Source organism: Ambystoma mexicanum, chromosome 5p (assembly GCF_040938575.1).
Source record: "Ambystoma mexicanum isolate Mex_15411 chromosome 5p, UKY_AmexF1_1, whole genome shotgun sequence".
Lineage (NCBI taxonomy): Eukaryota > Metazoa > Chordata > Amphibia > Caudata > Ambystomatidae > Ambystoma > Ambystoma mexicanum.
The window spans coordinates 34,576,029-34,590,548 of record NC_090930.1 but is presented as its reverse complement, the minus strand read 5'-3'; the positions used below and the strand labels follow the sequence as shown (position 1 = coordinate 34,590,548).

The 14,520-nt window shown below is 45.2% G+C and overlaps 1 protein-coding gene across 5 annotated transcripts in view; it reads right to left on the bottom strand.

Moving 5' to 3' along the window:
• The window catches only part of MED12 (mediator complex subunit 12), a 1,704,158-nt gene that overhangs the window by 399,968 nt on the left and 1,289,670 nt on the right, over positions 1–14,520 (bottom strand). For all 5 annotated transcript variants that reach the window (XM_069612388.1, XM_069612385.1, XM_069612387.1 and 2 more), the window contains exon 35: positions 4,155–4,316. In XM_069612388.1, the coding sequence (XP_069468489.1) occupies positions 4,155–4,316 (162 nt within the window). The remainder of the gene's footprint in view (positions 1–4,154; positions 4,317–14,520) is intronic.

Here is a 14,520-nt window from a genome sequence, read left to right as displayed (position 1 = left end):
CATCAGACTGCGCAGATCATGCTTGTCCCATTGAATGAAAAAAGTGTGTTCTGGGGAGGGGATTTTTACACAATTCTTGACACAACCCTAGACCGATGGTCCGGTGCCCCTCGGATGCTCACGGAGGCTGCACAGACCATACAACAGATGCAACTACAGACACCTCTGATAGATGTCTGGAGAACACTACACCCACAAGACAAACAATACACATATTACTCCACCGTGCACGATTCGGAAATTGGCTCCTCGCCACTTCACTTTCACATACAGTGTTAGGATGCAAGATTCATCCACGTACGATTTCTGACCATTCCCCAGTCTCCCTGCTGCTCGAACCTGGGGATGCCCCGCCACACGCCCGGCGATGGAAGATGCCCCCTCATATCCTCCGAGATCCCAATGTGTCAGAATCTCTGCACACGGAAATCTCGGAATTCCTTGACATTACCAAAGGCTCAGTTAGCACTTATGCAATACTCTGGATACGTGGCACCATCATTTCTATGTCCGGGACCCAGAGGTAAACGTGGAACTCATAATGACAGACATCCATGAGTTTGCACGCTATTCGGGATACAAAATTAATAATTCTAAATCAGAACTATTCCCACTTACAGCTGCCACTGAATGTCCGTGAAACATCAATGGATTCAAATGGGCGCCGGTACAGGTTTGTTACCTGGGCATTATTGTATCAAGGGATAGGCAGACGTGTGCGGACAACCATGATGCTGCTCTCCTGCAATTGCTGGCTCTGAAGCTTCAATTATGGACTAACCTCTCTATCTCCCTATACGGTCGGATAGCACTCCTGAAAATGGTTGTCCTTACCAAACTGTTACTGTTTTGGCAACATCTCCCTCTGGGGAGGCAGCGCGTTCTTTGCCAAAATCCAGTCTTTGGCCACCTTGTCTGGGGAGAGGGAATCTCGAGAATGAAGCGGGACAAGCTGGTGGAACCATGCACTACCAGTGGCATCTCTGCACCAGATTTTGAATGGTATTATTTATTGGCACAAGCCCAGTTCGCCAAACACTGGTACAACCAGGGAGAGACAGACACATACATCCCGATAGAAAGATATGCAGAATCCCCCACGGATCTCAGGTCCGTAATGTTCAGTGCGCACCACAAAGACTCCTGTCAATTCGACGCCGTTAGCATCACTGCCCACGCCTGGTCCATGATATATAAAAGAATAAACAGTGAGGTACCATATGACCCGAGGCGCCACTTTGGTGCTTCCCAGGCATTTCGCCCACATATGATGAAGCCCTACAAAGAACCTGGGACCCGGACAAGCAATTGAGGGTGCGAGATATATACCCGGAAGTCTGGATGTGTTCATGTAAACTATTGGGGGTGGACAGCTGAGGCTGTTACAGTATTATCGTATGAAGGCAGCATTTGGGGGAGATGGCCGATGTTTCCGGAGGAACGCACTACACATGAATGCATAAGAGCTGTAACATCAGGCGATGGCAGAGGGGCAGGTACCTCCAAACTGTACACTTTGATACAAATGCATTCCCGGTCCCAAAACACCATGAAAGATACATGGGAAACAAACCTGGGCACACCAATCAGCGACGATCAATGGCACAAATTATGTCAATTGACTAAAAAAGTGTCCCTGAATGCAGGTCTACGCCTGATCCACTTCAAAATCCTTAAATGCATTACACCCCTGCCAGAATGGCCAAGTTTACAGAGAACTGTTCCGGGGAATGTCCGAAATGTGGGGATCCACATGCAAATGCTTTGTACGTGTACTGGGAATGGCTGGTGGTGGCAATGTTTAGGGGAAATGTGGCTGAGGTAATCGAGATAATAAAGCAAATCCTTAAGCCCATAACTCCCCATAAATATCTATTTGGGGACATTGGTAAGGTGGCCGAAAGTACGAGGAGACCCTCTAATGTAATGAGCACTGTTGCTAAAATGTGCATATTGAAATGCTGGAAGGCCCCACATGAACCCGGGACAGATTAATTCCTGCAGGAACTGACATTTGTAAACTAATGCAAAGAACAATTTGTAATGTCCATGCCTGTAACAAATCGACCCAATGACAAATGGGCTCCCTTCAGGAGTTATCTGTGTAATATGATATCAGAAGATTACTTTTCACCCACATCCACGCCTTGAGGTAAAAAAAGACACATATGTGTATGCTATTTGCGATGTCCCACAGAATCTTTGTAATGTGTGATTATCGACATGACCATCAATAAACAAAGTTAAAAGAAAAAAAAAATGTTTTGTACCTTTTAAACACTTTAACAGTTCGGCTTTGCCATTGCTTGCTCGCGCAAGCACTCCGAATATTGGGGACACTTTCATTAGTTAGAATAGCTTGTCTTCTTCCACTTGGAACTCTTCATTGGACCCCAGAAGCCTTACACTCATTTGCTCCCATCTCACAAAACTGTGGAACTTTGGTGGACTTTTGGGCACAAGGCCCCAGACAACTTAGGGATGGATTTCTAAAGTTAGTGTTGTATCTCTGTGGACCTGTAGTGCTGCATACTAATGATAACCTTAATTTGGAGGTGCTTGTTATGTACTTTTCCCTACTCCAGTGATTGTATATATGCATCTTTTATTTAGCGGTGTGATATTACAAGCTACTGGTCATTTTTCATAGTGTTATATGGCCATAAATAAATAATTATTTTTAGAACAGATTGTGTGTTCCCTAACTTTTCACTGTGTGTGCTCACTGAGGACCCCTTACAAGCTCACAACCTCTTGAGACTTAGCCTAGACCACTCACCTTGCTACCATGAACTGGTCTGGCTATAGCTCCCAGAGTTGTCCCAGTCACTAAACTAAGTTGGCCTTCTATACATCGGTCCACCAGGCCACAGCATAGAAAAACAGTCCCAACAACAAAGAAAATTGATCGGGAATCGGGGACAAAGAAATGGTCGGCCGTCAGCGCTGACATTGCTCCCAGACCTAATGGCGCAGATGACATCTAGCCTTTTGGCAGTATGGCCGACTTCCTAGTAGTAATGGTGGAGCACGAGGGCTTCGGACCCGACTGGTCTTCCTTGGTGTCTGTACCTCTGGGAACAAATGGAGCCATAGGAGTCTGCAGCCCAGGAGTCTATAGTCGCACTGGCTGCTGCAGTTTCAAACATTTAGAGCATCTGTTCCTTGAAAGCCTCCCAGTCTGCTTTCGACGCACCCTGTATTGGAAAGGTCTTACTGTATCCCTCTGATAAATCTGAATCAGGCCTGCATCAGTGGCGCTGCCTATTCTTCTGGGAAGACTAGGACTAATGGCTCAGAGAATGCAACCTTTTCTTTGCATTTCTCCGATGCCTTTCCTCTTTCTTGGGGGAAGAACTCTTCGTCTGTTGTCGGCAGTTGAACGAGCCGTGGATTTCGACACAGGTCGCGCGAGTGCTAGCTTCGCTGACCGTTTCCCCTCAATGACTTGGGGGTGCATCTGCTGACAAGAACCACACTCCTCGATGACATGATCCTTACCAAGGAATCACGCAGATACCACACGGGCCGGCATTTGACATCTTGGCGCTGCACTAATGACACAGATTGAACCCGTACTCATTAGGAGCAGACATACCGACAAGCAGTCAAAAATGACAATTTTAGAGGAATTCCGTGGAATTAGCAACTTCTCTCAAGAGACTCGTTCGGAAAAGCAGTGCGCAGAGTATGTGCAAAAAAGAACTGAGGTACGGGGGCATAGTGATGTAGTATATATGGTGGCCGATGTCACATTTGGGAACCGACGAGTGGCAAGGTCGAGTCAAGAGGGATTGACAGTCAAGCCGTACCACTCCCTCTGTCGAAAAAAGATTATGAGCAGCCGACACTGGAATGGATGAGAAATCTGATGAGGAATCTGCAGGAGAATGCAATACATTAAAGTAGTGTTTTCCTCAACAAGGTCGAGTTCTTATTTGAGAGAATGCAGTTGGAGAAGAAGAATTTGCAGTATCTTCCTGCAGTGCAAGTCAATCACTGCTGCAGTACTTACACTTCCCCTGCAGGGCAGCACCTGGCGGGTTAGTCCTCCATTCCAATTCTGAAAGGCATGCACTACCCATTATGCCACAAGACATCTTAAGCATGATTACTAAACAGAGAACCACTCCATACAACACTCACACACCCACCTCTTTCTTAAAGATGGACTCAAAGCCTGTAATCTTGTTGCCTTTGGTGTCGATCAGAGATCCCTGAGGCTCACATGTGATGACATCACGAGTCTGCTTTGGCAGGGGGAGCAGCTGCCTAACTTTCTCCAAGCTTTCAGACTGCCGGTCTCCGAGCTCCTTCTGAAGAATGTGAGGTCATGTGTGAAAAACAGCAGGCAAAAAAGAAGCAAAATAGTCAGTGCATATGTAACAAGATCTTTAGTAGACTGACCCTTGGGAATATGGCATCCAACATAGAAAGAACAGGGAAAGACAAGAGAATATTGTTAAAGAACAATGCAAGAGAAGCTATAGGAGAGACAAGGTAAGAAAAAGAAAATAAGTGTTTCAGAGAATGAGGAGAAGATCTCAGTGCAGAGAAGATGCTTATGGCAAGATAGAAGTAAAAAAAAAAACAGAAGGCCACTGTTAGGACGGATTTTCTATACTCGGGGGGGGGGGGGGGGGGACAACCTATATTGTGACAGGCATAAATATGGGAGCTGTAGCAAAACCAGTTCAAGGTAGCAGTGACGAGAGGTCTAGGCCACGTCTGAAGGAGGTGAGTTTGTAAAAGGTCCACAATGAGTACACACAAAGGGAGTCACAAATTACACTTAGACAGTAAGTATAAATATAAAGTTATTTATTTATGGCCAAACACTATGAGAAATGACTACTACCAGATAGAAGTATCACACAACACTAATAGAATACATATATACATTCACTAGAGTAGGGCATAAGTCAGATCAAACCCCTGTAAGGAAGAACAAGTTACTTACCCCGTGGTAACATTCTTTCGACTGGATGTTCCTCCCACATAGTCCTCATATTTGATATTCAATATCTAGCTTTAGCTGCTTCGGAAAAAAGCTCTGTGCGTAGATAGCGTCTACCCAATTTCTCTCGAGGGCCTCCGTTTTCGAGGATGATGTCATCAAAGGCATATATAGAATGCGCAGAGCCCGTTGGCTTCAGTTCGGTTTTTCCAGTAAAAATGCCCGCATAACCACAGGAAAGACCTACGCAGCCTTGAAGGAACAAAAACTAATAGCTGTAATAGCAAAGGACATTTTACTGTGGGTTAGGCTGAGAGGAGGATGAGGAATACGTGGGAGGCACATCCAATCGAAAGCACGCTACCGGGGGTAAGTAACTTGTTCTTCATATGGATTGTGTCCTCCCACATATTCCTTATCTTTGATAAACCCCCAAAGCAGTGTTTGATTTGGTGGAGGGAGTAAGAATTTCAGTTTCTTATAGGTTTCATGAACCAAATGCAAAGCTCACATCCCGACTGGGGGAAGACTCGAGGCAATAATGTTTGGTGAACGTGTGAATCTTAGACCATGTTGCTGCGCACCTAGAAGTACATTTAAGTACAGTTTAATGGGGCGGCGGGTTGCTTTCAGTAGGCGCTGGTGAAGTATCGTGATCCTCTTCTCCAGCAGGGCGACGTGAGGTAAATTAATTGGAAATCCGCTTGGAGGACGTCTTTCTCTGCTACACCTGGCTGCCTGGATCTACCAACACAGAAAAAGGTGACCGTTTGCACTCGCGTGCACCTTTGAAATCAATTTTGTGCACGTTTGGAACTACCGTACTTTTGCGTGGACATAAGCCCACTGACCAGCGCACCTAGAAGTACATTTAAGTTCGGTTTACTGTTCACGGTGCGTGGCGTGGGGGCCTCCTTTAAGGGGGGAAACTTCCAGGGCAATACTTGCATAGGTCAAGCCCTTATTGAGAGGCTTTGGGGGTAGTTTTTGGAGCGCGCCTCAACCTGGAAAAGAAAAGTTTTTTTTTGGTGGGTACCGTATTGAAGGCTTTAGTTCAGTGTCATTTTGAATGCATAATGGGGCATATTTGACTTGGTTCCTGCCTCTTTGCTTCTTTGTCGGTTTTATACTTTGAATGTGTACTGCAATTGAGGTGGGTAATCTATGCACATAATAGGAACTGGAAAGTGCTGGATTTACTCTCTCCTCCGTGAACTGGACGGAGTGCAAGAAGGTTTTTGATTCTGTGGGGGCCAATTAAAATTGATGTATGTTGCTAGGTCTCACGCTCCCTGGGGATTGTGCTGCCATTGTCTTTAACTGAGTAAGACCAGTTCCACTGCTTTCGTACTGGAGTATGGTTGGTACACTCCGAAACGGAAAACTGGTAAGACCTATTCAAGTGACTAAAAAAACGTACTCCTTGGCAAAACCGGTCTTTGTGTTTAAAATGGATAGCCTGTCGGCGGAAGGTCTACAGTCTAATCATTCCTCAAAAAATGGCTTTAATGGTGATAGTGCCCCAAATGAAGAACTGCCCCATGTAAAGGGCGTGGTGACATGTATGGGTGCTACCGCCTCATCTCAGGAGAAAGAAAATTCGGGAACAAGCATTTGAACTGTCTAACTGTACGGGTAGCGCCTTTTCATCTCGGGTGGAAGAAATTTTGGGAGACAAGTACTCTTATACAGGCCCGCTAGCTGCTCCCCCACAGAATAACTTATCAAATACATATGAGATTTCCTGTAGATACTCTCTAGGGCAAATAGAAGGAGCAAAACCTAAAAGAGGGGCCGACACATCCCTTCTGGCTCCAGTGGTTCGGGCACAATGAGCCACAAATGGGGGATTATGGGGGGCAGGGTGGTCCTGAGGCCAATCATATCAAATCGTCCAGTCCAACTTCCCATACGTCCTCCATATTGAATCAGTCATTTGGAACAATCGATCCCCTTATAGGTCCGCTATTTGATGGCATCAATCAAGAGGACATGGCCACGACATATGCAACGTTCCCTGTATTAACCAGGATTCTGAATCTTCTGGACAAGGGCCACGACGAACCCACCTAGATATCCAGGAACTCAGATCCATATTACTGGTTAATACAGAAAAGACTTGTAAAGTAGAGGGCTTCCTCTTGGCAATGGAAAGATGTGCACTGTTGGGGGGGGGGGGGGCATGCTAAACCTCAAATTTGTATAATCTCCCACGATCAGATAGTGCAGACAGATTGTGAAACAGAGATGGGTCCTAAATCCTATGCAGAAGCCCTCATCCAAGGAAACAAGGACTCTTTGGCTGCCCTGTTGAGTGGTCTGGCAGAACTTAAAGTTCTGGTGTCCACGAATGGTACTCAGATTATGAGTCTAAGGGAGAAGATCGAACTGGTTCACACAAACTTCACAAGATTGGATGAGAAGCTAACAACTAGTGTAAGCATCTCAGAGGTTCTGTTGACTGCTCCTGAAATGGATAGTCCATCAGCATTACTAAGGGCTCTAGAGGAGGGTGGAGAGCCTGACGGAGAGCCAGACGGTGAGGAGGGGGGTGAGGAGGGGGGAACCAGAGATAGGGATTCCTCCCTAGAATGTCCAACTAACCATAACCCATATCTATCTCGAAGAGCCAGGGCCATCAGGTGTAGGGCGGCTAAGACATATTGTGCTGTAAAAAATTGCGAAAATAAAAGTAAGAATTTACCGTCACTAAAAATACACAATACCAACGCCAACGCCAACTTGAAAGATATATGTGGATTGGCTGTTGAAGGTTGTATTGACCAGTCTTAACTTGATGATGAAAGCAAAAAAGCTCTAGAATTGAAAGAACTGGGGACCCCAAAAAAAGTTAATCAGGGAGAGCCTGACCCTCAAACTCAGAGTCCTTCAAGTTCATCAGAATCTGTAGAAGGCGATTATGGGGAAGCATCCGATACCCTGAATGATGCTATGACCCATAAGTGAAAGGCACAGGCCCATAAACCACCTGTAAAAAAAAGAAGTAAATAAAAATGAACAAGCCCTGGATAAGAAACTAACTGGGGGGAAATTTGTCCAAGGCACTATAAACGGCCATAACGTATTGTCCACTACAAAAAATGCCACAAAGAAAACAAACTGTAATAAAAAAGCAATGGTTGCAAATTATAAGATGATATTAAGCTCTTTTTCACCCCAAAAATTAAAAACGGCTCTTTTAGCAGTGAGGAGATTAAGAGCACTTCACCAGTTCCCAAAATCACTCCTTTAAAACAAGTAATTAAAAATCCTCCCCCCGTAGTGCAAGAGAAGACGAAAACTGACAATGTATCCATGCAAGTGCTTAGCGGCGAGGGGCACTCCGCTAATACTGGGGGAAAAACTTTGGGAGGGGGGAAGCCCACACATCGGAAAATATGATGGAAAGGATTGCTGTGGGGGAATTGTTGCAGTCCTTGACACCTAGCCTGTTTCCAAGTGAGGATATCAAAATTTTGGTTAAACAGGCCTTACAGAACTTGCTTGAAGGCTCTAGGAGGGCAGATGCCACAGCTTCAGGCAGCCATAACTGGATGGAAGGAAGGCTCCAAAGTAGTGGAAAAAAGGATAATTCAGTGACTGGGGATAATATTGCATTTGGACCTATTTATGATAGTGATACTAAAGGCACATACCCATCGAAGCCACCCACTGATATAGTACTGGCCGAGAAAAAAACCTCCTGACTCAGAACTCGGGAGGCCTTGCAGGGCATGGTGAGGAGGCGAATGCTCCACCTTCTCACCATGCATTTGTAACCCAACCCTGCCAGGAATCCACCAAAGTGCAGCAAAGAGAGCTGTGAGCAGTTGGAATTGAGAGTTCTGAAAGAAATCTGTATGATCAGCCACCCAAAGCATGGATGAATATGGTACAAGCTGCACATCATTATGAGGGGGGAAACAGTAAGATGCATTTGACAGAGGTACGGGTACCCGGTAATGAACTGCAGAAAAAGGTGGAGAATAAAACCAGCTCTGAATACCTGTCAGGGGAGGAAAAATACAATTCCCAGAAATCCATTAAACAAGCTGCAAACAACAGGTGGCCTAATAGAATGGATTGGAGACCCCCCGCCTTCACGGATTGCCCTAGCATTATGCTTTACTCCATGTTCCCGCAAGGGGGCCTCACCTCATTGAATTGCCATAGAATCCGAACTTTATTCAGCGAAATCCCAAGGTTTTCCATGATCTCTTCAGGTGATATTAAACTGGTTGATTTTATCCATCCCCTGAGACTTGACTGTGTTAGACTGGTATTTTTTTCCCAGGCTTTGATTTTGAACCATTTAATAATCAGCTTATTAGCCGCGGGGTGGAGGTAGAGGCAATTTCTCGGGTGGATGTTAACCCTAACCTGCACTTTGAGGGGGAGGAGGGTGCAACCAGACAGAAACAAACCTCCGAGACTGATCTAAAATGGCTGGCTCAAACACTGAGCGATTCATTAGCGAAGATTCAAGCACTGAATGTAAAACTATAGACTGTGTCATCATTTTCAGTGATATCTTGGAATTCTCGAGGTAATAAAACTTTGAGGACGGATTCCGACTGCTTATGCTTCCTTTTGGAGGCTAGTATTTTCTGTCTTCAGGAAACTTGGGCACTCACTGTGCTGGTGTTAGATGGGTACAGCCTGCACCAAATTACAGCGGAAAAAAAGTCAAGGGGAAGGCCCTCGGGAGGGGGGGGGGGGGTGTTTGCTTATTGCGGTACCCCATGCCCTACAAGTGCCTCAAGGTTTTTTCTCCTCATAAAGGTTGCATTGCTATGCTATGCTATTACACTTCACTTCGCCCGTTACCCTCAGATACTTGTTGATTGTTAATGTTTATTGGAGTCCCGAGCTAGATCTGAAGGAATTTATTAGTATGGTGGATGAAATTATACAGGAGTGTCAAATTTAGCTCCTCCACCCTACATCTCGACCCATCAGTCGCCGGGAGGCGCAAGCCGGCCCTTCCTGGTAAGGCCCTGAGGGAAAGGCCAACAACTGTCCAGAGACTGTCCTGAGCTGACCAGAGCCCAGGGCCATACCCCCTGCTCGCATCTCATGAGGTTGTGAGTAATCCATATGTGCCTTACTTGCTCAACCTGCACCTTTTTACCTTATCCACTCAATCAGCTCACCCTTCCGGCATCTGCCATGTGTTCCAGTCATTTTATTGGACGTTAAGGTTGCTTAATCATTCGCAACAGTGCGCCACAGTGGGCCACCCACTCATCAGACCTATGTACTCTACATCTTGGTGGACATCTTCACTATGGCCTCTCTTCATAGGCAAATCACACTGATGTGTTCGCTGTTAATATATTTGAATTTGTGCCTCTCTGCATTTTTAATCTAGTGCCTTTTTGGCACCCTTCTGCTAATATCAAATCCAGGCTTTTAGGTATCTCGACCCCAATACACTGCCACCGTGGTTACTGTTGCCTTACCTTCTGCGCACGCCACTGCATCTACCGTGGTCACTGTCATTGATGTTCTGCATTGTGTACATGCTATTGTGAGTAATTGCCTATGACAGTACCTCTACCTCAACTACCCTGTATATATCTGGTAGGCATCTGTCTTTTAAGACTGCATTAGGTCACTATGCCCTCCACCCTCACTATCCTATTTGCAAGAATACTGCCCACCCTACTCTACCTCACACAGCACACCGGTGGGACTGTACTCAACTACACCACCGCCTCCCCGCGTCACCCCAACCTTCACAACACCACAACTATGCCCTCCATCACATACCACACCAACCCCTACCTTAACAACCCAGCCTTTTGGCTCCCATCATTTTGCTTCCAGACCCTCACCAAACATACCATGCTCCGTCACTGTGAGAAATGCCAGACTTGGCTCACGACTCACGCGCGCCTCCCATCACATTGTGCATCTTAACAAACAGCCCCTGACCTCCACCTCGTCCACACACATGCAAAACCCATCATCACCACACGCCAACCTCCCTACCCCTAGCAACATTAAGGGTGTGCTAATCAATGTCAGATAATTTACGGCACACGCCCTAGAAGTGGCTGACATTATCCTAACTCTCGACCTCGACTTCATGGCGATCACCAAAACTTGGCTCCACGCAGCCTCTGGCCCTCTACTCTCCCTTGCCATCCCTCCAGGTTACAATATTATCAGACACGATTGCAACTCTAACCAGTCCAAAGACAAAGGCAAACTTGCTCTCTTACTCCTCTTGGACCTCTCGGCGGCTTTTGTTCTCGTCAATCACGAAAATTCTTTGCCACCACCTTAAATCAGCTGCACACTTCTCCGATAAAGCTACAACCTGGATTTGCTCATTCTTAGACAATAGATCAATGCGCGTGTTCTCCCCACAAGCCGCCGCCCCACCTGCACCTGTCTCCTGTGGCGTACCACAAGGATCTTGTGTGTCACCCACGTTGTATAATGTGTTCACCAAACCCCTTTTCGATATCTTGGGACTATCTGGGTGTCACTTACACCAACTACGCAGATGACACCCAGATACTAATCCCCATCTCAGGCGACTACTCTGCTGACTCCCTCCCTATCAAAGTCATCTACCAGGTCATACAAGCGTGGATGGCACAACACAGACTCTGCCTTAATGATGAAAAGACAGAGCTCCTTATCCTTGGTTCACCACAAAAACTCTCCAAACTCGACCCTGCGTTTAAGTCCTTCACCATTGATGGGAATACTATCCCTACCGCCAAGGACACAAAAACCTTAGGGATTTACATTGACTCGACCCCTGAACAGACAAACTAACTCAGTCTCATACGCAGCGGCACATACCTGCAAGCTTATTACAGCCTGTCGCCCTTTTCTCTCTGCAATCAACTGTGTTACGCTGGCAAGGACTCTTGTATTATCTAAGATTGATTACTGCAATGCACTGTACCTAGGCACCAAACGTTGCAACCTAAACAAACTGCAAACTGTCCAAAACAATGCAATTAGAGCTGCCCTCAACATTCCCAGGCGCCAACACATATTGGACACTAGACGCAACATTCACTGGCTCTCCATCCTACACCGAATCTCCCTGAAAACCCTGGCTCTTACCCACAAATGCCTTCATAACCAAGCTCCTTCTTACCTGGCAAACCGATTTGCCCTCCATAACTCCATTAGACCCCGCAGAATGGCTCATTCAAACTGCCTTGTTGTTCCACGTTTCAATCTCCAAAGATCAGATGGAGCCAGCTTCCCTATTATGGCAGCTAAATTATGGAACACGCTTCCCAACAAGCTTAGAGCAGAACCCTCCTTCTTGAGATTCAAACACCTCACTAAAACTTGCCCAAGACATCTAGCTCCGGGTTCTTTGCTCAATTTGTACATAGCCGTACCCTTGTATATACAATCTGCTTGTCCTATCATTGCTATTTTTATACCTGTATATTATATATTATTTCCTGTAAACTCTTGTGATTACTGCTCTGTCTGTTTCTCTTATGCTGTAACCAAGTGATGCGCCCGGTTGCCCCTGGGCCTGGTGCGCTATACAAATAAATAAAATACAAATAAAAATACAAATAGCATGTCAAACTCTGAATGTCATGGTCATGGGTGATTTTAATGCAGATGAGGGCACATGTTGTAATAACATTGGCTCGTCAAGGAAACAAGCACAGGGCCATCAGTGGAATGTTTTTCTGAGGAATTGGGGCCTAATTTGCATAAACGATTTCCTGAGTAAGGACATGATTGATTATACTTGGATTAATGGAACTGAATTTTCTACCATAGATTTTATTTTTGTAACCACGTCTTTAAGTATCTTTTTACTTGATTTTAAAATTATTTCATCATTGGTCAGTGATCATAGTATCCTTAAATTGACCATACAGGTTCAAACCACCCCTGTGCACCCTGAAGTATTTCCTCTGATGATGGAGAATAATTGCACTGGGAATAGAATTAATTGGCATGGGGACAACGTTGAGAAAGTGAACAAGGTCTTTCTTGAGGATTATAACAAATACGGCTGTGAAAAAAAGATCTTGATGTATGCACAGGGGGAATTTAACAGCTATATTAAGGATGTTATCCTTGGGCCAAAAGGGCTTGGGGGACCCAAGAAAATGGGTATTATCCATACTCATGTTTTCGATCCGTTTTTACATCAGCTTAAAAGGGAGAGAAACCGTGTGATTCGTAGACTACTGAAGCTCCCGTTCACCAGACCTTTGGGAGAAACGATCAGAAAAGTAAAACATAAATGGAGATCCAGGGTACGTGCATTGAAAGCAAACATGGTGCAGAGGGATGCAGAAAATATACTGGAGGCTTCGTCAAAAACCAACTCAAGACACTTTTGGTCCCTCGTAAACAGAAGAGGTGATGCGCATGCAAGAGAACAAGGAGTGTGCATATCCTCGGCTGTCTGCGAGGGGTATTTTGGTTCTCTATATAAACCATTGGTTTCTAATTGGGTGGTTCCGGACAAGATCTCATCATGCCAGTGGAACTTCCCTTTTTCTTTACAGGATGTCCAAAGACTGATCTCTAGATGTTCGTCTTCTCGTGCACCTGGTCCAAATATGCTTGCAAATGTGGTCTTAAAAGGTAATATGACTGTGGGCCAAAATTTTGTTTCTATTGTTTAAGAACATTACCATAACTAGGGTTTTCCCAACTACATGGCACATGTCTTATATTGTTGCAATTTATAAAAAGGGCGATAGATCCTCACCAACTAGTTATAGACCTATCGCCCTGCTTGACGCTGACTCTAAGATCTTTGCGTCTTTGGTCCTTGAAGATATATTCACGTTTGGATGGAGGAAGAGGCAGTATTGTCACCGCAGCAATTTGGCTTCAGGAAAGCGGTGGGAACTGATCCAGGGGGGTCTTCTATTAACCATCATGCAGCAACAGACTAGACAAAGAGGTAGCCAGCCTATATACTTGGCGTCAATTGACCTTTGTTCAGCTTTTGACTTAGTTGACAGATCCATGCTGTGGAGTAAAATGCTTGCCTTGGATATACCTTCACACCTCCTAGCTATCCTATATCATCTCCATGCAGAATCGAAGATAAGGGTACGTCTTAATACTGAGGTAACTCTTTCAGAGGAAATCACAAAAGGAAACAGTCTTTTACAAGGGTGCATATTTGCGCCTACTGTCTTTAATTTGTACTTGTCGGATGTTGGCCTGTACCTGGAAGAGGAATCCTTTGCTGCACCAAAAGTGGAGGATACTAGAATTGTGTGGACTGCATATGCAGATGACGTATTATTGTTTGACCTACGCCTTTGGCTCTTCCTTCAAGAAATACACGGTGGAAAATGCACTGGTCATAAATCAAACAAAAACTTTCATCATGCAATTGAGCTACAGGAAGAGGCTATCCAAATTCGTGTGGTTCTTGGATCACGCTAAACTTACTATATGTCATGCTTTCAGGTACCTAGGCTATCCTATTTTTGAGACTCTAACCAGGGCCAATCTATGCAATTATCTGGATAAAAAAAACAACGCCATTGATTTCACAACTATTAAAAATTGATAACAAATACGGGAAATTCTCG